The sequence below is a fragment of the Staurois parvus genome, unplaced genomic scaffold (genome assembly GCF_062004578.1).
Source record: "Staurois parvus isolate SC_StPar_1 unplaced genomic scaffold, SC_StPar_1.0 ptg000017l, whole genome shotgun sequence".
Lineage (NCBI taxonomy): Eukaryota > Metazoa > Chordata > Amphibia > Anura > Ranidae > Staurois > Staurois parvus.
Genome location: NW_028317813.1, coordinates 6189726 through 6214268, shown reverse-complemented (window position 1 = coordinate 6214268; position 24543 = coordinate 6189726). Strand labels below are relative to the sequence as shown.

The following is a 24543-nucleotide window of genomic DNA, read 5'->3' as shown; positions in this document are numbered from 1 at the left end:
AGAACCAGTTCCATTGGCAGCCATACATGCCCATGCCATGACACTACCACCACCATGCTTCACTGATGAGGTGGTATGCTTAGGATCATGAGCAGTTCCTTTCCTTCTCCATACTCTTCTCTTCCCATCACTCTGGTACAAGTTGATCTCGGTCTCATCTGTCCATAGGATGTTGTTCCAGAACTGTGAAGGCTTTTTTAGATGCCGTTTGGCAAACTCTAATCTGGCCTTCCTGTTTTTGAGGCTCACCAATGGTTTCCATCTTGTGGTGAACCCTCTGTATTCACTCTGGTGAAGTCTTCTCTTGATTGTTGACTTTGACACACATACACCTACCTCCTGGAGAGTGTTCTTGATCTGGCCAACTGTTGTGAAGGGTGTTTTCTTCACCAGGGAAAGAATTCTTCGGTCATCCACCACAGTTGTTTTCCATGGTCTTCCGGGTCTTTTGGTGTTGCTGAGCTCACTGGTGCGTTCCTTCTTTTTAAGAATGTTCCAAACAGTTGTTTTGGCCACGCCTAATGTTTTTGCTATCTCTCTGATGGGTTTGTTTTGTTTTTTTCAGCCTAATGATGGCTTTCTTCACTGATAGTGACAGCTCTTTGGATCTCATCTTGAGAGTTGACAGCAACAGATTCCAAATGCAAATAGCACACTTGAAATGAACTCTGGACCTTTTATCTGCTCATTGTAATTGGGATAATAAGGAAATAACACACACCTGGCCATGGAACAGCTGAGAAGCCAATTGTCCCATTACTTTTGGTCCCTTAACAAGTGGGAGGCACATATGCAAACTGTTGTAATTCCTACACCGTTCACCTGATTTGGATGTAAATACCCTCAAATTAAAGCTGACAGTCTGCAGTTAAAGCACATCTTGTTCGTTTCATTTCAAATCCATTGTGGTGGTGTATAGAGCCAAAAATGTTAGAATTGTGTCGATGTCCCAATATTTATGGACCTGACTGTATATACACTATATTGCCAAACATATTGGGACACCCCTCCAAATCATTGGAATCAGGTGTTCCAGTCACCTCCTTGGCCACAGGTGTATAAAATCAGGCACCTAGACATGCAGATTGCTTCTACAAACATTTGCGAAAGAATGGGTCGCTCTCAGGAGCTCAGTGAATTCAAATGCGGTACCGTGATAGGTTGACAACTGTGCAATAAGTCTATCCGTGAAATTTCTTTCCTACTAAATATTCTATGGTCAACTGTTAGTGGTATTATAACAAAGAGGAAGCAATTGGGAACAACAGCAACTCAGCCACGAAGTGGTAGGCCACGTAAAATGAAAGAGCGAGGTCAGCGCATACTAAAGCACACAGTGTGCAGAAGTCGCCAACTGTCTGCAGAGTCAATAGATAAAGACCTCCAAACTTCATGTGGCCTTCAGATTAACACAACAACAGTGCATAGAGAGCTTCATAGAATGGGTTTCCATGGCCGAGCAGCTGCAACCAAGCCTTACATCACCAAGTGCAATGCAAAGCGTCAGATGCAGTAGTGTAAAGAGTGGAGTGACGAATCACGCTTCTCTTGAGTGACAAATCACGCTTCTCTGTCTGTCAATCTGATGGAAGTGTCTTGGTTTGATGGTTGCCAGGAGAACGGTACTTGCCTGACTGCATTGTGCCAAATGTAAAGTTTGGTGGAGGGGAGATTATGATGTGGGGTTGTTTTTCAGGGGCTGGGCTTGGCCCCTTAGTTCCACTGAAGGGAATTCTTAAGGTGTCAACATACCAAGACATTTTGGACAATTTCATGCTCTCAACTTTGTGGGAACAGTTTGGGTTGGCCCCTTTCTGTTCTAACATGACTGCACACCAGTGCACAAAGCAAGGTCCATAAAGATATAGAGGAGGAACTTGACTTGGAGTCCTGAGCTAAACCTGATAGAGCACCTTTAGGATTAATTAGAGTGGAGACTGTGAGCCAGGCCTTCTCGTCCAACATCAGTGCCTGACCTCACAAATGCGCTTCTGGAAGAATGGTCAATCATTCTGATAGACACACTCCTAAGCCTTGTGGACAGCCTTCTCAGAAGAGTTGAAGCTGTTATGGTTGTAAAGGGTGGGCCGACTCAATATTGAACCGTATGGACTAAGACTGGGATGCCATTAAAGCTCATGTGCATGTAACGGCAGGTGTCTCAATACTTTTGGCAATATAGTATATATCTATATATTAGAATTTTTGGTTTATCTGTAAAATTCTTTTATTGGAGTACATCACAGCACACAGAGGAGTTAAAGTTCATTACTACAGGGAATTCTGGTAGATCATAAGCTTAATAATGGCATGCAATGCCAAGCTGCAGTTTCTAAAGCAAGCATTATTGTATTAAAAGAGGTAAAGACTCCAGAGAGAGGGATATCATTCTACCCCTGTACAAATCATTAGTAAGACCTCATCTGGAATATGTAGTTCAGTTTTGGGCACCAATTCACAAAAAAGAACATTGGGGAACTGAAGAAAGTACAGAGAAGGGCAACCAAACTGATAAGAGGCATGGAGGAGATCAGCTATGAGGAAAGATTAGAGGAACTGAATTTATTCTCTCTTGAGAAGAGGAGATTAAGGGAGGATATGATCAACATGTATAAATACATCAGTGGTTCATATAATAAACTTGGTGTAGAGTCATTCACCTTGAGGTCATCACAGAGGACAAGGGGGCACTCTTTACGTTTGGAGGAAAAGAAATGTAATCTCCAAACACGGAAAGGTTTCTTCACAGTAAGAGTTGTGAAAATGTGGAATAGACTCCCTTAAGAGTTGGTTTTGGCCAGCTCAGTGGATTGCTTTATAAAATGCCTGGATTCTTTCTTGGATACACAGAATATAACTGGTCACTGACATTTATAGGTAAAGTTGATCCAGGGAATATCCGATTGCCTCTCGGGGATCAGGCAGGAATTTTTTCACCTGCAGAAGTAAATTGGATCATGCTTGCTGGGTTCTTTGCCTTCCTCTGGATTAACTGTGGGTGTAATATTATAACTTTTTTTTTTTTTATATGGTTGAACTGGATGGACTTTTGTCTTTTTTCAGCCATACTAACTATGTAACTACATGGGTTACGCTGCCACCTTCAGGTGAATGGACACTGTCCAAAAAAAAAGGCAGGAGTCCCCTCCCAAACATAACCCCTCCCAGCTCAGTTAAGCCTCAGTTCTGTAGCAAGCAATAAAGGAACACAAGCCAGAAGGGAAGGGTCTCTGTGTCTTGTGATGTACGCCAAGAAAAGGATTTTATAGGTAAACCAAAAACTTAATTTCTTAGTTGTATATCACAGGACACAAGAGAGTTATTAGTATGACCCAAACCAATGAATCTGAGGGGTGAACAACACAGCAACAAGGGCAACAAGTCCAAATTTCCCAGAGGACCTCCTTACAATGCTGCCTGCAAAATCCTTCCTCTGAAACCAGCTCCGACACAGGCAAAAACATCAACCTGGTAGAACTTCCTAAACATATGAAGACAAGACCAAGTAGCAGCCTTACTATTGAAAAACAGAAGCTTGATGCTGAATGGGCCAGGAAATACTTACACTCCAAATTAAATGAACTAAGGAATGTGGTGCAACAGGTATCTGAGAAAGCATGTCCATTGTTGAGATTTGTCCCTTGATGGTACTCAAAGCCAAGGACATGTGTGGACAAGACTGGATAGTTGTAGTATGCCCCATGACATACTTTCAAGAATGAAACTTCACGCCAAGTGAAATAAGCCCTCCAAGTACGATGGCACACCACAGCCATGCTGTCAAAGTCAGTGACCAAAAAGTAGAATGGAATATCATACCCTGAGACTGCCGGTCTGGAGGAGTCCACAGCTTGGCTGCCAAGAGGTCTACGATGTTTTCATGCCACATTCTTCTTGGCTAGGCCAGTGTGATCAGTAATGCCACCTTTATCCTGTGTAACAGGTGAGGAAGGAGATGAAGTGCAGGCAAGGCATAGATCAGAAAAAACTGATACCAGTTCACCCACTTCAGTGGCCAAAGGATTTTTGGTGTGGGACACAAACTTGTCCAGTTTTTTGTTGAATCTTGAAGTCAACAGATCCACATCTAGCTTGTCTCATCACAGATAAATCTCCCCAACCCCTCTGTGGGAGGATCCATTCCCTTGCATTCAGCTGTTAACAGCTGGGAAAATATGCCCTGTCAATCTTCCATGCATGAAGTTCTGCCTAAGAGAAGATAAAGTCAGTTTCTGAGTAGCATGACTTCTTGTCCCTCCTTGATGGCTGATGCATGCCACCGCAGTGACACTGTGCAACTGTGCATAGGGGCCCACTTTGAAGAAGATTTCCATCTTCTTTCCATCTTCCCGAGTACTCTCATGCATGTACAGTTTGCAGGACCTTCCAATAACCTTTGCGACTTCACCTGGATTCGAAGAGACAGGCACTTCTCCTGTGGAAGCAGTATCCTTGCCTGAGACATATCCAGGGTTAAAACCAAGTTTTACAGGCATTGGTTTGGAACCAAGGCTAACTTCTGAAGATTTAGCATCCAGCTGAACCTCTCCAAGACTTGTACCACGATCTGGACGCTGTGTGCCAGTCTTCAATACAATTGCTCTCGTAGGCGTAAGCTGTCCATGTATCCCACAATGGGAATCTCTTGGGTTCACAACCCCAGAACCAGAGCTAACACCTTGGTAACACCCTGGGGCCTGGTGACAGGTTGAAGGGTAAACTGATAGTGGGAATTCTCCACTGCAAAGTGCAAAAGATCATTGATTAAATAATTTAGGCAGGTTCCCTTGATGCCATCTGAGGAAGTGAAGCTATCAATGACCAGGAAGACTTGATCCAAAGTTTTAGAATTGTCAGGAACTTGTTCTACAGGATGGGCCGAACATCTCCAATTGGCCTGGGAACCTTGAAACAGGTTGGAGTAAAAGCCTTGAGACCTCTCCTCTATCGGCACAGGTGCAATTACCCCTTTGGACAGTAGTCTTTCTAATCTTTTTAGTGGATATGAAGGAACTCTTGAGCGCATATATTTTGAGGGGGGGGAAAGCAGAGAATTTCCAGCTTGCAACCTCTGGACAGCACGCTGCTGACCTCCTGACTCCCAAGTGGCCGCAAAAGCCTTTAGATGTACCCCCATTTAAATGAGTGAGGCAACCCATCATGGAGAGGAGGATTTGCATCCAGGACTGGAAGGCTTGGGCCTCCAGTTCTTATGAAAATGGTGTGTGGGTTTTTATTTGAAGCCCAAGGCTGGCTGCTTATGAAAGGAAATCCTCTCGGACTCTAAAGGCATTACCGATTTCCAATCTGTAACCTTTGACTTCTTCGTAAGAAGTAAGAGAGTACTATTCCCCACAGTCATCTTCTGGATGTAAGCGTCCAAGGATGGTCTAAATACCACTCCACCCTTACAGGGCAGCCTCTCAATGTGCTTCTTGAGGAGAAAGAAGCCAATCACTTAAGCCACAGGATCCTTCTCATGTGTAAAGACACAGTTTCCACTCATGAAAGCTGCTTATGGCATCCTCCAAGGCATGTACTGAGAAGCTCAGATCTCGGAAAATCTTCTAGTAACTCCCAAACGGTAGGACTTGCTGGATCACATTCTCTGGAATGGAGCATCTGCTTTGCCCAAACTTTAAGGGCTTGGAACACTCCTACAGCAGCCGCTGCAGGCTGCAGAACCATTCCCAATGGAGAGAATGACGCATTAAAGAGGGATTCCAACATCTAATCCATAGTGTCTTTAAAGACAGTGACATCATCCACTGGGCCTGTCAAGGCATTATTCAAATTGGAAATAGCTTGGTCATCAGACGCCAACCATATTTCTTGTAGAATTCTTTCTCCTTGGAATATTGGTGAGCAAACAATTTAAGTGGCTAAAAGATCTTCTCCAGTTGAGCACAAAGAGCCCACTTCCTGCAGATGAGGGTGCACTGGAAAGGACTTGCAAATTTTTTGACGGCCGCCAGGACCCAAAACCACGGATTTTAAGGGAAGAAGATTCAGGTAGCAGCAGCTTAAGGTTAACGCAATACATGCACCATTAAATATACTGTGGCCTTTTGTGCATGAGACAACCCTAAACCCTGAGATTCCTCTTTAGAGAACTCATCTACAGAGTATTCTTCTTTTTTTTTTTTTTATAAATATTTTATTAGGTTTTTCTTGCCATTCAATTCTATTATTCACATACCGATACATAAACAAAACTACATTTTTCCCTCCCCTTACTCAACCCAGCCCCCCCCCCCTCCTTTCCCTCTCCTTTGCCGCTCTACGCCATTCATCTCTCTTGGAAGTCCTAAGGATTTTATCTTCTTTCACTTATTTTAACTCTAATTTTCTAAAAATTCTACAAATTGACTTGATCTCTAAAAATCCTTCCATTTTTCCCATCTTTTACGAAAGCTCTGTTTTATCTTCATCTATATGATAAAGTTCCTCCATTTTATATATTTGGTCCACCTTTTCTACCCAATCTTTTATTTTTAGTGCCTCTTGTTCCTTCCAGAATCTGGGTATCAAACCTTCTGCTGCATTTATAAAATACAGCAAACAAGAATTTTTATATTTTTCCACTGTAAACTCAGTGCCATGAAAAAGACAGATTCCTGGGTCTCTTGGGATTTTAATCTCAGTTATTTTCTGAATCTGGTGAATTACTCTCTCCCAATATTCCTGAATTTTAGAACATTCCCACCAGATGTGTCCCATTGTGCCCCTTTCCCCACATCCACGCCAATATAAAGGTGAATTTTCTCTACATTGTCTATGTGCTATACTTGGTGTAATATACCACCTCGCCAAACATTTATAATTAATTTCCACCTCCTTCATATTTACATTCCCATGTGTTAATCTATAAATCTTCTTTTGCTTTTTCTCATCTATTATTACTCCTAATTCCCTTTCCCATTTCTCCATATATGGAGGGATCGTGACCGTTGTCAATCTAGTGAGAATTTTATATATTCTAGAAGTCCCATGTTTCCCCTCTCCAAGTATATTAAGTAAATGTTCAAGTGGGTTCCATTCATCTTTTGTTCTTAGAGGCCTGGGGAGCTTTCCTATGAAATGTTTAATTGAAAGTAGCGCCACTCATCCAATCTAGTGAACAACTCATTCTTATTTTTCAATTAAAAAAATGGACAAATTTCTTCGCCCTTCATTATATCTCTTAATTGTGCATCTTCCTTTTTTATCCACTTCCCCGCAATATTTTCATTCCCTGGCGGGAAGAAATTTGTGTCCACTATGGGAATCAACATGGAATTAAATTCCCATCCCATTTGTTTGTGCACTGTATCCCAAATGTTTAATACATTTTGTGTGTATATACTTGTGCTATCTACCAATCCACGATACTGAGGTGGTTACCATACTATTCTACTCAATTGTGTCTTACTTAGTGTATTTAATATTTTTATCCAACTTTTCCCACGTGCGTTATGTGTACAATCAAAAATTTGTGCTAACATTACTGAATAATAATATCTTTTAAAATCTGGTACACCCAGTCCTGCATTCTTTTTATCTCTACTTAGAACTTCATAACTTATTCTAGGTTTTTTATTCCCCCAAATATACCTTGTTAACATTTTTTTAATTATTCTAAAATACATTCCTGAAAGCTTTATAGGCATCATATGAAATTTATACAACATTTTTGGAACAATTACCATTTTTATCAAATGTATTCGCCCTATCCATGATAGAACTCCTATCCCTAATTTCCTTATTTCATGCTTGATCTCATTTAATAATGGGATATAGTTTGCTCTATATAAGTTCTTTGAGTATACAGTTAGATTTATTACCAGATATTTTAGTTCTTTTTCCTTCCAAGAAAAGGGGAATTATTTTTGTACAAATGTTTTCTCTTTATTTAGAAGGTTTATATTTAAGATCTGCATTTTAGTTGAGTTAATTTTTAAATTTGACAGCTCCCCATATTCTGTCAGTGTTTTCATTAGGTTAGGCAATGTTATCCTTAGTTAACCACATAAAACAGCATATCATCCGCATAAGCTGCTACTTTATGCTCTGTCTCCCCTATCAAAATTCCTTTTATATCTATGTTTTTCCTTATTGTTGCTAGGAGAGATTTCAGGGACAGGACAAATGGCAATGGTGACAGTGGGCATCCCTGTCATGTCCCATTATTCATGCTAAAGTACTCTGATTGCTCTCCATTGGCTGCAGAGGGTTGACTATATAATTTCCTTATCCATTCTCTCATTCTGGGGCCTATCTCCAAAACTTCCAATGTATCCAGCATATATCCCCAATCTATCAAAAGCCTTTTCATCATCAACCGACAGTAACAAAGCAGGAACTTTTTCTTTCTTACTTTTTTGTATCAGAAGCAAAGATCTTAATCCGTTATCTCTACCCTCCCTTCCCGGGACAAAATCCACCTGATCTATATGAATCCATTCCGGTACTAGGTCTTTCATCCTATTTGCCAGAACTTTTGCATATAGTTTAGTATCAATGTTCAATAGGGATATCAGTCTATAACTAGAGTACTGAGTATCATCTTTTCGTTCTTTCTGTATAATTATAACATGATCTTCTAAGGATTCCTCCCTCATTTCAATCTCTCCTCCCAATGAATTCATATATAACCTCAATTTGGGTATTGTCAAGGTCCTACCTTTCCTCAGGGCTTGTGCTGCTCCATGTGCTGGCATCCATTTTAGGTGTCTGCAAAGCATTGTGGGACCCTTTATGCTTTCAGCCCTCTGCGGCTCCTCCCAGGAGGTGGCGGCTTATCACATTTAAGTCTGCTGTTAGTAGCTGTCCATTGCATTCGTGTCCTGTCTGTTGCACAGCAGCAAGCTCCTGTTCAGTTAACTCATTGCTCTCCTGGATACCGACTCGGCTTTGGCAAAGACTCCTCCTGGCTTCTGACCCCGGCTCTGGCGACCATTCCTCCTGGCTTCTGACCCCGGCTCTGGCGACCATTCTTCCTGGCTTCTGACCCCGGGTTTGGCTACGATTCCCGCTGGTTCTTGACTTGATTATCCTGGAAGAAGACCTCGGCAGGAGAACTTCTGTCCTACCAAGTCATCCGCTGTTGCTGTCCGACTTGCATAGACTCTTGCCTTGTTTCTGTGTAAATAAACCTACCTTTAATTGCACCTCCTTGTGTGTCTGGCTCCTCGCTCCCTGACACTACACGAATGCCATGAATCCTGACGGTGCAGGTACGCCCTCGCTCCCTATGTTGGTTGCCAGACTTGATCAGCAGGATCTCTTGTTGGATCAGTTCGCTCAGGCGTTGCAGACCCTGCTTGCACGCACAGCGCACCTTGCTCCTGGTGCAATTAGGCCGGTTGTCACTCCTGTGGTCGTTCCCGCTGCTCCTCCGGTTGTTACGCCTACCTCTGCATCTGCTGCTGCACCTGCGGTGCCCAGAGGTATGACTGGTTCAGCCCCCCTTCCACAGCGCTTTGGGGGTGAGCCAAGTCAGTGTCGGGGTTTCCTTAACCAAGTGGGCATATATTTTGAGTTGATACCCCACGCTTTTCCTACTGAGAGGTCAAAGATGGGCTTCCTAATCTTGCTGCTCTCGGACAAGGCCTTGGCCTGGGCAAATCCCTTATGGGAGAACAATAACCCTGTGATTCACGAGTTTGCCGGTTTTGTTGCCTCCTTCCGTAGGGTATTCGATGTGCCTGCTCGCTCTGCCTCGGCTGCCAAGCTGCTCATGTCCATGCATCAGGGTTCACGGACCGTTGCCGAGTACGCCATAGAATTTCGTACCCTGGTGGCAGAGGTGGGTTGGAACAATGAGGCTCTGGTGGCTGCTTTCTCTCATGGTCTCTCAGAGGCGTTGAAGGAGGAGATTGCAGCCAAAGAACTGCCTGTGGAGCTCGAAGCACTCATTTCCTTCCTAATCCTGATTGACACCAGGCTCAGGGAGAGGCCTTCACTTAAGGAGTGTCTGCGGAGCGCCTGTTTCCAGGTAATTTCTTCTCCGCACTACTCAGTGGTTTTGGGATATCCTTGGCTTCAGAAGCACAATCCGACCTTTAATTGGCGGTCAGCCGAGTTTCTCTTGTGGTCTCCACAGTGTGGGGCCGGTTGCATCCGTGGACCTGTTAAGGTGTTGTGTGCCTCCTCGGACTCTGTGTTGCCCACTGACTATGGGGAGTACCTGGACGTGTTTGACAAGGTGCGTGCCGGTGCTCTGCCTCCTCATCGTCCATACGATTGTGCCATAGCCTTGCAACCCGGTGCCAGTGAATTAAGGCCTTGCATTGATTATAGGGGTCTCAATCGAATCATGATTAAGAATGCTTACCCAATTCCGTTGATTACCGAGTTGTTCGACCGCCTCAAGAGAGCAATGGTGTTTACTAAACTCAACCTTAGGGCTGCGTACAACCTCGTACGGATCAAGGAGGGCGACGAGTGGAAGACTGCGTTCAACACCAGAAACGGCCACTATGAATCCCTGGTTATGCCCTTCAGGTTGTGTAATGCGCCTGCGTTCTTTCAGGAGTTCATTAATGATGTCTTTAGTGACTTGTTGCAGCAGTGCGTGGTGGTTTACTTCTACAACAGCCAGGTTCTGCATCTATGGAGTCTCATATCCAGGATGTCAAGCGGGTGCTGCAATGGTTTCGTGAGAACGAGCTTTTCTGTAAGCTCGAGAAGTGTGAATTTCACCAATCCCAGGTTGCCTTTTTGGGCTACATCATTTCTGCTGTGGGATTTTCCATGGACCCTCAGAAGGTTTCGGCGGTTCTGCAATGGTCTCGTCCCAGTGGTCTTCGGTCCATTCAGCGCTTTTTGGGATTCGCCAACTATTATCGGAAGTTTATCAGGAACTTCTCCACGCTGGCCAAGCCTCTCTCAGATCTGACCAAGAAGGGCAGTAATCCCCACGAATGGTCATCCGAGGCCATCTTAGCTTTCAAAGCTCTGAAATCTGCCTTCGCTTCGGCTCCGATACTGTCTCATCCCAATCCTGGGTTGCCCTTTGTCCTCGAGGTTGATGCATCTGAGAGGGGAGTAGGCACCCTCCTGTCTCAGCGTCGGTCACCCGATGGACCCCTACTTCCCTGTGGGTTCTACTCCAGGAAGCTTTCATCCGCAGAATGCAACTACCAGATTGGAGACAGGGAGTTGTTGGCCATTATTCAGGCTCTCAAGGAAAGGAGGCACCTGCTCGAGGGTTCTGCGGTTCCGGTTCTCATTCTCACTGACCACAAGAACCTGACGTATCTCTCGAAGGCTAAGAGGTTGACACCCGTCAGGCCAGATGGGCTCTGTTCTTGTTGCGTTTTAAATATGTGGTCTCCTATTTGCCTGGCTCCAAGAATGTCAGGGCTGATGCCTTGTCGCGGCAATACTCTGAGCTGGGAGGACTCTGAGCCGACCTTGGTCAGATCCTGGCTGCCATTCGTACCAGCCTGACTTCTCCCCTTGGGGAGCAGATTTTGGCGGCTCAAACTGATGCTCCCTCTGAGAGACCAGCTGGTAGATGTTTCGTACCTGAGGGATTGCGTACCCGCCTGCTGCGTACCTACCATAATTCCAAGACTGCCGGTCATCCGGGGAGGAACCAGTTGTCCTGGGTCGTTTCTCGTCTATTCTGGTGGCCATCTCTCCGTTCCGACATCACCTCATATGTAGCGGCATGTTCTGTCTGTGCCCAGAATAAATCTCCTCGGCATCTTCCATTGGGCCTTCTGCAACCCATTCCCAATGGGGAGCGTCCCTGGTCACACCTGGGCATGGATTTTATTGTGGACCTCCCTGCGTCTCGAGGCCATACGGTCATTCTTTTGGTCATTGATCGTTTCTCCAAGATGTGCCATTGTGTTCCGTTCAAGAAATTGCCGACTGCGCAAGAACTGGCTACGGTTTTCGCCAGGGAGATCTTTCGCTTGCATGGGTTGCCTAAGGTGATTGTCTCGGACCGTGGGAGCCAGTTTGTGTCCAGGTTCTGGCGCGCCTTCTGCTCCCAGTTGCGTATCAAGCTCTCCTTCTCTTTGGCCTACCACCCGCAGTCCAATGGAGCTGCGGAGCGTTCCAACCAGGCCCTGGAACAATTCCTTCGCTGCTATATCTCAGACCATCAAGACAGTTGGGTCGATCTCCTGCCATGGGCAGAGTTTGCAAGGAACTCGGCTGTTAACTCCTCCTCCGGGATGTCTCCCTTCATGGCCAACTATGGGTTCCAACCATCTTGCTGCCCTGCGTTCTTCGTGGGGGCAGATCCAGAGGTCCTTGAAGGACTCAGCACAGAGCCAGAAGCTCCAGGCTGATTGTAGACAGTTGCCCGCTCCTTCATACCAGGTCAGAGATCGGGTGTGGTTGTCCACTCGTAACCTCAATCTTCAGGTGCCCGCACCGAAACTGGCTCCCTGTTTTGTTGGTCCTTTCTGCATCCTCCGCAGGGTTAACCCGGTTGTCTATGCCCTTGCTCTTCCTCCTGGGATGCGCATCTCCAATGTCTTCCACGTATCCCTGTTGAAGCCTCTGGTCTGCAATCGCTTTACTGCCTCACTGCCTCGGCCCCGTCCTATCCGGGTTGACAGTCATGAGGAGTATGAGGTGAGCCGCATCCTGGACTCTCGGTTTGTCTGTGGTCGGGTGCAGTTCCTGGTCCACTGGCGTGGTTATGGTCCCGAGGAGCGTTCCTGGGTTCCTTCCGCGGATGTTCATGCTCCTGCCCTCCTCCGCGCTTTTCACGCCCGCTTTCCCCAGAAGCCTTATGCTGAGCCGCGGAGGGGGAGGGGCCCTTGAGGAGGAGGTACTGTCAAGGTCCTACCTTTCCTCAGGGCTTGTGCTGCTCCATGTGCTGGCATCCATTTTAGGTGTCTGCAAAGCATTGTGGGATCCTTTATGCTTTCAGCCCTCTGCGGCTCCTCCCAGGAGGTGGTGGCTTATCACATTTAAGTCTGCTGTTTGTAGCTGTCCATTGCATTCGTGTCCTGTCTGTTGCAAGCTCCTGTTCAGTTAACTCATTGCTCTCCTGGATACCGACTCGGCTTTGGCAAAGACTCCTCCTGGCTTCTGACCCCAGCTCTGTCGACCATTCTTCCTGGCTTCTGACCCCGGCTTTGGCTATGATTCCCGCTGGTTCTCGACTTGATTATCCTGGAAGACGACCTCGGCAGGAGAACTTCTGTCCTACCAAGTCATCCGCTGTTGCTGTCCGACTTGCATAGACTCTTGCCTTGTTTCTGTGTAAATAAACCTACCTTTAATTGCACCTCCTTGTGTGTCTGGCTTCTCGCTCCCTGACAGGTATTAATTGATCTTTATATTTTTTATAATATCCCACGGTGTACCCATCAGGTCCTGGACTTTTCCCTGCTTTTGTACTCTTCAATGCTACTTGAATTTCTTCCTGCGTTATTGCATTTTCAAGGGATATTAACTGTTCTTCTCTTAATTTCGGTAAACCCGCCTTTTTTTAGATATGCCTGTCTTTTTTTAGTTCTTTCTTCTTTTTCTTTTATGGGCCCATGGGGAGTGATATTATATAACTTACTATAGTATTTTTTAAATACTTTTGCAATACCCTTAGTTGAATACGTTAGTTCTCCTTTATTATCTCTTATATTCTCTATATATTTCCTAGATTTCTTTTTTCTCTGAGCCCTCATTAAATATTTTCCTGGTCTATCTCCCCATCGATATCTCTCACTTGTCATCTTATTAAACACTCTCCTCTTTTCTTCCTCCAATAAATGATTTAGTTCTTCTCGTTTATTTATTACGCTCTGCTTAATCTCTTTGTTATTCTCTTTTTGTAACCCTGTTCTAATTCACATAATTCTCTAAGAAGCGTATTTATTTTTTCTCTTCTTTCTTTTTTTTTCTTCACCCCAATCGTTATCAAGATTCCTCTAATATATGCCTTATGGGCTTCCCACACCGTTGTTACTGACACTTCTTCAGTCTAATTTCTTTCAAAATATTGCTCAGTTTCTTTTTTAATCTTCTATTCCGTCTCATAATCCTAAAGAAGTGTCTCATTTCATTTCCATGTATTTCCTTTATTTTGCTCTTTACCCAATAATAAATTCATTGTGACAGGTGCATAGTCCGATATTGTTATAGGTTTTATATTTACTTTAACCAAAGACTCCATGAGTCTATGATCCAACAATATATAATCCAATCTTGAATACATCTCATGTGCATGAGAGTAGAACGTGTAATCTCTGTTCTTCAGATGTTTAATTCTCCATATATCTACCAATTGGCATTGGTGTAACTTTTTCCTCAAGGATTTCAAGTACTTACTACCATCTCTCTGCACAGGTGATGTCGTATCTATCTGAGGATCCATGCAAAAATTTAAATCTCCTGCCACAATTAATTTACCTTTTTTAAAATCCCGTAGTTTCCTCGGAGTATTTTTTAGATAAACCTCAGGTTTTTTATTGGGGAAGAAGATATTTGCCAATGTACATTCTGTTTCCTGCAATTTCCCTTTTAAGAACAGGAATTTCCCCTCCGGGTCCGCTATCTTTTCTTCCAACTTAAACCTTATATTTTTCGCAAAACCTAGTGCAACACCCTTAGCACTTTTAATTGGGGAATCTGCATAAAACCAGGTTGGATAGTACCTAGATTGTAACTTTACTTTTGTTTCTTGCACTAAATGTGTTTCCTGTACAAACATCACTGCAGAAAATCATTGTTGTATTTCTTTGAAGATCTTAAATCTTTTCCCTGGGCTATTTAATCCCTTAACATTAAAAGTCACAAAATTAACCTCCTCCATTTTTACCATGTTTTTCCATTCCTTCCTTAGGGTTCTTCCTGACTAGTCTACCTTCATCTTTCTCGTAGAGCCCAAAACGATCTCTTACCTCTCTACTTTAAAACTGCCAGAGACTGTATATCACCCAATAAGGGGAAAAACACATGTCCTGATGCCGTCCTATGTCCTAAAACAACACACAGCGAACAGTGTAATGGGGGGCTGCCAAAACTCCACAAACACAGAAATGCTTACCAGTTTATGCTGTAGAGCCTAGTAAGCCCAAACTTCACCCACTGTGGTGGGCATGCCCCGCAGAACCTTCAAGGACTCGACTCCCCTCCAGGAGGATCATTGCCCTGAACCTATAAAACATCCTGCCAATGAGATCATCAGGCTCACTGTACGTCAGAGGTCGTTTACCGCAGGATCCAATGCTAAATGGCAGACATTTGAGACCATTCCTGCACTTGTATGTGGGATCCAGGTACAGTTGCTCTTGATCTGTTGATCATAGTGACTGATCAGGATGGAGCCCACCTCTGCCCAGATAGAGGTGTTAGAACAGGCCAGTAAATGTAGGAGCAATGTCCCAAAAAATAAATCTTCAGAGAGACTCAGGAAAGCATCCATCACCTTCAGACTCTAGCACACAACGTAAAAACAGTAAAAAAATGACTATTACCTCATCTGTGTCCTGTGATGTACCTAACTTCCATATAAATGAGTGAAGGCTTACCTTCAGTTACTGTTATAAAACAGAATTTGTGTCAGAATTTATTTTTTCTAACACTTCCCTGATGCATGGGAGACTTTCTCAACAGCAATTTCCCACCCCCAGCCTAGACTTCACAAGTTCTGCAGGCCCAAGAAGCCTCACGTGATCTCCATTGACCCCCAGAGGCAGATATGGAAGCATGCTTTCACAGCCATTCAGTAAACAGACCAATCATATCAACACTGATAGTCATATGAATGGTCTATTTACTAAATGGCAAAAAGTGCCAATGTGACTGTGCACCCAGCAAGCCCTCAGGAGTGACTGCTATGTCTGCTGCACACTCAATCAAGATGGCAGCATAAAGCTCACTATCATCAGCCTGTGATTAACAGAGCATTCTGAGCCAAGTACATGGCAAAATCCAAGATATGTCGCCATAAATAAAAGTTCAGTGAATCTTCATTTGCATTTATGGGGAGAGTTTATCTTCAATGTATCCATCCATCAAGATATTGAGGTTAATTTACAACAATAATAAAAATGCTCATTTAATTTAGTGAAGTTGAAGTTCTGTTAACTTTTTCTAATCACGTCTAAGGGAAAATAAAACAGGGCTTTAACTTGCACATGACTGGGTGATTGAAGTCAACACAACTTGGCTTTATTAGGTGACCATTCATTGGCTCTATAAGCCACTGGTGTATATCAGGAGGGACACAAATAAACATATTGTTAAATTCAACATTCATTACGGTACATCCTTTTTTGAATTTTTTTCTCTGTAAGCCAATTACTAAAATTGTGAGTTTATTGGCATTAATGTAAGGGCAGCATTACCTATTAGAGATCTCTTTCTGGCAAACTGTGGAGTCTTCCTGCATAGCTTCTATCTCAGGGGCGTCAGTGGGTTCTGGAACGCTGGGCTGTATGACTCTTATCTCCTCTGTAGGTGTCATTTCAGTTTCAGAAGAAGGTGCTGTAGAATGAGGACTAGATGCAGCAGACTGATTCTCATGGTCAATTCTAACATAGGAAAGAGGCTATGGTTATTTTTGTACATCTAACAGTAATTTATGTCTAATAGAATGAATTATAGTATCTCACAAAATAAAGGTGCCATGTGCTAGAAACTTTCTGAATGTAGAAATCTATGTACTTAAGGGAATTAGATCTCCAAACCAGTAATACGGCAGGTAAGCAGAAGACAAATCCATAGTATCTATTTTAGATGACTAATATGGCTATAAGTTGTTTCTACTATGCTTTAACACCATATGTAGTGGCTATTCAGATAATAGTATTAAGGCCTGGTTCACACCTGTGTGATGCATTTTAGGTGTCTTGTATTTCGACTGCATTTTACATGTGTCACCATTGTACTCTATATAATTTGCGTTTTGATGAAAGCACATCAAAGATGCAACATGCAGAATTTTTTAATGCACCGCACCAAACTTACATTCATATTGCCTATCATTAAGAATAACTGCTGTCAATGAAATGTGACATATTCTTTTAAACTGAGCAGCAATAAATAATATTAAACTGAATATATACAGTAGTGGTTTGTACATATTTTTGTATATATATTTTTTCACTATGCTTCCACCTAAGAAATGAGCTAAATAAAACTTATATTGTTTAAAGCTATAATAAACCCCCCCAAAAATTTTTTTAAATTGCAGCTCACCAATTCTTAGATGTGGTGGCTCCATTAGTTCTCTTTTTTTAAAATCTTTTTTCATTTATTTTCACCCAATGATCCAATCATTCTGTTATTTTTCAACATACTCTAACAGACCAAGCTATCCAGACGAAGCTGCAGTTAGAGGGTTGAGACAACTCATTTAACACCAACAGTGGTGCTTACAATGTTTTTCTTTTATTAATTTACGTAAAACTTTTATCCCAAAAGGAAATAAACTTTGTAGCAACTGCTTAAAAAGTGTTAGCTGGAGTTCATCTTCAGTTTGTTAGTCCATCTAAATCTGCTGGTACATCGCTACCCTCTCCCCAGACTGACAATACTGCTGTCCAAAGGTATTTGCTGTACTACTTCATCCAGAATGCAGACACCCTAAGACAGGAAGTATGTTACTGGCAAGATCACCACCAGGTAAAATATCGAATAAAGTAAGGCCTACAAGAGAAAACGAATGCAACCACCACATCCAAGAATTGGTAAACTGCAATATACTACATTTTTGTTGGGTGAAAATATCGCTTTAGGTCAGGCAATTTCTGAAATATGGAATATTTATTATTAATTCTTATTATTTCATATATAAAAAGTTTGTTGTTTATACAATTCAGTAGCTAAGGATTCCACTTACATACTGTACGCACAACGTGCATATATATGCACAGGCTTCCATTTACATATGTACAACTTTAACTCCATTTCTTTCAAACATTAACACTTGTTATAATTATGTATACAAAGAATCCTGCGTTGTTTTGGAGCATACCCAATAAAGAAGTGCAAAAAGCATTGGTTATGTATAAAGTGCAGCAAGTCAAACCACCAATAAAAGAAGATTTAGTGTACTTTAAGGTTTACTGAACTTGAGAACTTGTTATGGCTTAGCATATCAACAGACTAAAGCAGGCAATAGATATGAGGGTGTCTCCACAAGAGTGATAAGCCAAGAGATGGATTGCTGTTTTCTTGCAATGAAGGTGTGCTGGGATCCAATTTTCTTCACAACTTACCAGACTTACAAAAGACTGATGCAACAAATTTCACTATACAATCATTATTGCTTCTGAAGCTCAGAAATGTATCAGTATCACCCTTCAGATAACTATTAGACAATGCTATATGCACTTGCATGCATAAACAGGCTGTGACTGCAGCCACCATTTACCCATTGGTAGAATCAACTGAAAAGTATGGGAGAGAGCTGACTGAACATATCATGAAACATTCAAGTTGACAAAGCACAAAGCCATTTCTAATTAAAGCAAAGATATGTACCAGACTCCTTTGTTCAGTACACCCTATCAGACCTGGTGGTTAAGGGTGATTTGCAGATGTTGAAAATGTGTGCCATGGGCTCTCTTTTGATATATCTGTCAATAAAGCTTAACTATGTGAAACAAACACCTGCCTAAAGCCCCGTACACACCATGAGAATATCAGACAAACGACTGCCCGTTTTTTTTCGCTTGCTAGTCTCACATCGAAAGTGAAAAGGTTACTAAAGATACGAAAATTCTTGTACGAAAGAAAAGAATTTTGAAAGTGATGTCATGTATTTGTATTGTATTTTTAGATGACTACTGTACTGATTAAACAAAAATCATACAATCTGGTATCATACGAGAAAAATTTTTGCGCTTTTCTCTTTGGATATTGTTGCATGAATTGTCGTGATCATCTCTCGAAAGCTGTGTACTAACGACCCGATTATCGGACGATCGATCCTCGTATAAACATTTTCGGACGATTTTCTTACAGTGTGTACGGGGCATTAGGGTATGTTCACACTACCCACAGAGAAAACAATTCTGGGCAGTGATTGCAGCTGTTGGCAGAAGAGTGCAGTGCCTCATGTTTTTACAAGGCACTTTTTCCCCTTTTTTTGTCACAGGGTGAGATTTCTATGCACGGCCACTCTGCTGAACTGAGGGACTGCACAAAAAAATGCAAGGTCGCACAGACCTATGGAGTGCTGTGGACAAGTGCAGCCATATTGGATTTTTCCACACTGCTCTGCCCCGCAGATGACAGCTGCGAGGAAGTGTGAACAAGATACACAGAAAACCACTGTTTTCTGTGTGCTCTTGCATAGAGCTGCATTTTATTAGTGTGGAAAAACGCAGCTTTCCACTAAAGTGTGAACCAGCTGTTAAAGGGCAACTCCTCTTTTGTGGGGAAAAAATAGTATACACAATTGCAACAATTGTAACTGAATGTTGTTAAAAATTACCTTTCCTTTTCAATCTGCCGAGCTGTAATTTTATGTAAATGCAATGCAATATGGCAGCCTAGAGGTGTTCTGTACAAAGATGGTATACAGAACACCCACAGAAATGTTATTTCCTGCTTGTGTGATTGGCTTATTAATTTTTCAATTTTCCCTGAAGTCTGCACTGAGATACAAGTCATATTTTTGGGTATCCTCTGCAACAAAAATTTTATTTTTGTTGAGATACTCCCAAAAGGAAATTACGTCAAAAGGGATGCAGTCCTTGCCATTTTCCTCATTAGAGCCCTGCAGGTGCAGCAGCTAATTGATAATCACTCCCATACAGATTCACTCAGCTCATGGACACAGACAAACAAACTGCTATTTCTTCAGAATAACAAAAGGAAGGAATCTACAACAAAGTTTGGTAAAATCCTTGCAATGAGATCACCCAGAAGGGAAGGTTTTTTCTCAACAAGAGTTACTCTTTAAAGACCATTGATTAAAAATACTATTACTTTGCAGATAAGTAGGTAACAAATTTAAATTAATAATGATCCATCACTCACCTGGCTTCTTCCTCTTGTTTTATCAAAACTGCAAAGTAAACATACACTTTAGTCATACTGCCGTACATAATCTGAACGATACAGTCCACTTCTAAAGAGACCAATATTTATTTAACTAAACATATTCCAGACACTGCACTTTATGAATTTACAGAAACCAAAATTCACTTTAATCATTCTAATTCACATTATAAAATGAGAAGGACTTGGCTGGTTCCTAGGACCAATATAGACAATTCTTACTATCTGACACCTCTGATGCCAATAGTCATTTTGCAGATAAGATTATGATAGAACATTATAGTTACAGTTGCAAGAAAAAGTATGTGAACCTCTTGGGATTACGTGGAGTTTTGCATGAATTGGGCATAAAATGTGCTCTTAACGTCATCTAAGTCACAACAATAGAAGAACACAGTCTGCTGAACATAATACTACACAAACATTAGATGTTGCCATGGTTTAATTGCACATAACATGTAAATATTCACAGTGCAGGGAGGAAAAAGTATGTGAACCTTTGAACTTAATAACTGGTTTACCCTCCTTTGGCAGCAATAACCTCAACCAAACGTTTCCTGTAGTTGCAGATCAGACCTGCACAACGATCTGGAGTAATTTTGGACCACTCCTCTTCACTAAACTGTTTCAGTGTAGCAATATTCTTGGGATGTCTGGTGTGAATCGCTCTCTTAAGGTCATGCCACAGCATTTCAATCAGGTTGAGGTCAGGACTCTAACTGGGCCACTCCAGAAGGCGTATTCTGTGCTGTTGCAGCCATTGTTTTGTTGAATTACTTAAATGCTTTGGGTCATTGTCTTGTTGCATCACCCATCCTCTGCGGAGCTTCAGTTGGCGGACAGATGGTCGTACGTTTTCCTGCAAAATGTCTTGATAAACTCTGGAATTCATTTTCCCATCAATGACAACAATCCGTCCAGACCCTGAGGCAGAAAAGCAGCCCCAAACCATGATGCTCCCTCCGCCATGTTTTACAGTGGGGATGAGGTTTTGATGTTGGTGTGCTGTGCCTTTTTTTCTCCACACATAGTGTTGTGTGTTCTTCCCAAACAACTCAATCTTGGTTTCATCTGTCCACAGTATATTTTGCCATTAGTGCTGTGGAACATCCAGGTGCTCTTTTGCAAACTTCAAACGTGCTGCAATATTCTTTTTGGACAGCAATGGCTTCCTCCGTGGTGTCCTCCCATGTACTCCATTCTTGTTTAATGTTTTCCTTATTGTAGATGTGTCAACAAAAATGTTAGCATGTGCCAGAGATTTCTGTAGGTCTTTAGCTGACACTCTGGGATTCTTCTTTACCTCATGCAGCATTCTGCGCTGTGCTCTTGCAGTCATTTTTACAGGACGACCACGCTTTGGGAGAGTAGCAACAGTGCTAAACTTTCTCCATTTGTAGACAGTCTGTCTTACCGTGGACACATGAACATCAAGGCTTTTGGAGATAGTTTTGTAACCCTTTCCAGCTTCATGCAAGTCAACAATTCTTGATCGTAGGTCTTCTGAGAGCTCTTTTCTGCGAGGCATGGTTCACATCAGGCAGTGCTTCTTGAAACCAGTAAACCCAAAACAGGTGCGTGTTTTTTAAGTGCAGGACAGCTGTCAGCAACACATCCAATATCATCACACTGATTGGAGTCAAGGTTGGCTCACTCCTGGCTCCAATTAGCTCTGGGAGAAGTCATTAAGCTAGGGCCTCACATACTTTTTCCTCCCTGCACTGTGAATGTTTACATGTTATGTGCAATTAAACCATGGCAACATCTAATGTTTGTGTAGTATTATGTTCAGCAGACCGTGTTCTTCTATTGTTGTGACTTAGATGACGTTCAGAGCACATTTTATGCCCAATTCATGCAAAACTCCACGTAATCCCAAGGGGTTCACATACTTTTTCTTGCAACTGTACATTTTTACATAAAGCAGAAGTTTGCTCCAGAATGGATCCTACAAATGTACATTCTGTTTAACAGTCTCCATCATGTATGAACGGTCATTCCTACTGGCAAAAGAGGTAGCGCTTAGTAAAAAGGTGGCAGAGCACAATCAGAATTCTGGCACATTTATGACATTCCAGCCTGGGGGTCTGTAACAGGAGAAGCCCTGTAGAGTGAAAATATTTGTTAGAAGACATTTATGGAACTGAATGTGTTAACAGGAGGTCCAACACACGAGATTTTAAGGCCATGTTCACACTAATCCGCTGTGCTAATTCAGAAGTTAATGTACAAAGAAAAAACTGATTTCAGAAGTTACCACAGTGTGTGAAAACACGTTTTCTGTGTTGGTGCGCTGCAGTGCCATTCATTCCTAATGACACCCCAACCCACCTTGCCAACAAATGTGCATTCTGGCACAGCACAGTAACAAACTACTTTGCATTGTGGTGCACACTGTGTTACAAATAAATATTATGTGCACCTTTTTTGATGTGTTAGGCAGCCCATGCATTACCACACCGCAGATGTGTGGTCCCAACGTTATGGTAGGTTTTAAATTGTTTATGTTGTGTAATGGGGGGGGGGTCTTGGCCACCTATTGGAAAGGAACATATTTTAACTACACTTCGTTAATAGGCTTTCCTTCAAATAACATGCCGTGCCAGACAGTTCAAAACCTCCTTTTTAAGGTATAACTAAAGGCCAAAATCTTTTTTTTTATTCGTTTTGAATAGAGTGGATTGGGACTAGAACACCTGTCAGGTTTTTTATATTGCTGTCTGTACCCCCATTAGGGAGATTCACCTGCTATATTTGACATGTTTACCGTTGTCACTAAGTAATAGAGAGGAAATCTTCCACATTCATTTTGGTGACCCTGGTGACAAAGGGATTCTCTAATTGTGACGGGATTTCTTCTCACTGCTTGTTTTCACTATAGGACAGGAAATCAACTGAAAGGAAATCTTTCCAATGGTACACAAAAAACTGACAGTTATAACCCTCCCCTACTCTATCTAAAATAAAAACATTTTGCTTTTATTTCTTCTTTACCCACTTTCCCTCCAGAGGAATTTCCCCCCTTCCTGACCAGGCCATTTTTTGCATTATGGCACTGCGTTACTTTAACTGACAATTGCCCATTATGCAACGCTGCACCCAAATGAAATGTACGTCCTTTTTCCAAACAAATAGAGCTTTCTTTTGGTGGTATTTGATCGCCTGTGTGTTTTTTATTTTTTGCGCTATAAAAAAAAAAGACCGACAATTTTGAAAAAAAAACCCAATATTTTTGACTTTTAGCTATTAAACATGTCCAGTAAAAAAATGTGAAAAATAAAATTTCATCATAAATTTAGGCCAAAATGTATTCTGCTGCATGTCTTTGCTAAAAAAAAATCCCAATACGTGTAAATTAATTGGTTTACATGAAAGTTATAGCGTTTACAAATGGCGGTATATATTCTGGGATTTTTTTTTTTCAATTAGTAATGGCGGCAATTAGCGGGACTGCGGCAGGCATTCTGATAATGGGGGGAACTGACTTGGTGTCACTGACATTCCCAGTGACACCAATTCAGTGATCAGTGTTAATAAAAAGCACTGATACTCTACTAATGGCACTGGGCAGGAAGGGATTAACATGTGGGCCAATCAAAGGGTTAACAGTGTGCTGTGTGCTGTTTTACTAGGGGCTGTGTCTGTGTACTTTACTGTAAGTACACTGCTTTGCATGGCTGTGGTGTGTACAGCCATGCAAAGCAGTGTGCAGGAGCTGACGGGAGAAAACTGTTTTGTTTACAAACAGTTCTCCCCCCCGTCGGAGATGCTCCGCAATCATCGGCTGCCGGGTGACAGCCGCGAATGGCGGTGTGGGTAGGGTAGAACTGCAAAATCACGTATATATTTGTGACTTTGCGCACCCATGTCGCCCTGTAGCAGTACTTCTGCTATAGGGCAGACAGGAAGCGGTTAAGTCAAAAGCATCAGCCAGAAATGTGCAAAAATGCGAGATACAACCTTAAACAGTGTCAAAAAGACAAAGGGGGGCGCTCGTGAGCAGCATCCGCATATGGCTGCACTGTAAGCCTGCTCCTCGGCCACCGGACACATAGGCCGATCCGCCGACCGGCCTTCAGGGGGGGTCGACCAGCTTCCCTCCAGCCTCCCCCAGATTGCTGCCATCCACCACCCCGATGGGCAAGAAAATGGGGGTCGCCCATGCCTCCAGTGCTCGGCAGGAATTTGGGGCCTACCCGCCGGAGGCCGCATCTGAAGCCCCAGCCTCAATTTCTACTCCTTGCCCTCTTGGGGAGGCTGGTGCATTAACAAATCTTTATTGACCACTCAGTTTACTTGCCAACAAATAGAATCTTTCTTACATACATACTTTGCGGAAAACTCGGGATCTGTGTCTTCAGCAGTATCCCTGTGGGAGGCGCATAAAGCCACGGTGTGGATTCACATTATACAGCTGTCAGCAGTTCGGAAGCGGGAGCGCTGTCTTTTGGATCTTCACTCTCTATTGGCCTATGCGGCTGTTCTTTGGAAGTCGCTCCTATCCGCAGCCCATAAACGCACACGGGACACTCTGGCTGCAGAGTTGGACCTACTTGCTTCTTCGGAGGCTGAACAGGCCCT

General features: G+C 42.7%; 1 protein-coding gene across 1 annotated transcript in view; it reads right to left on the bottom strand.

Annotated features, from left to right (window-relative positions):
* The window catches only part of PRPF40B (pre-mRNA processing factor 40B), a 162042-nt gene that overhangs the window by 67759 nt on the left and 69740 nt on the right, over positions 1–24543 (bottom strand). Inside the window, exons 10-11 of the mRNA XM_089679247.1 lie at positions 19942–19969; positions 16299–16484 (exon numbers count right to left, since the gene is read on the bottom strand). Of these exons, the coding sequence (XP_089535373.1) occupies positions 16299–16484; positions 19942–19969 (214 nt within the window). The remainder of the gene's footprint in view (positions 1–16298; positions 16485–19941; positions 19970–24543) is intronic.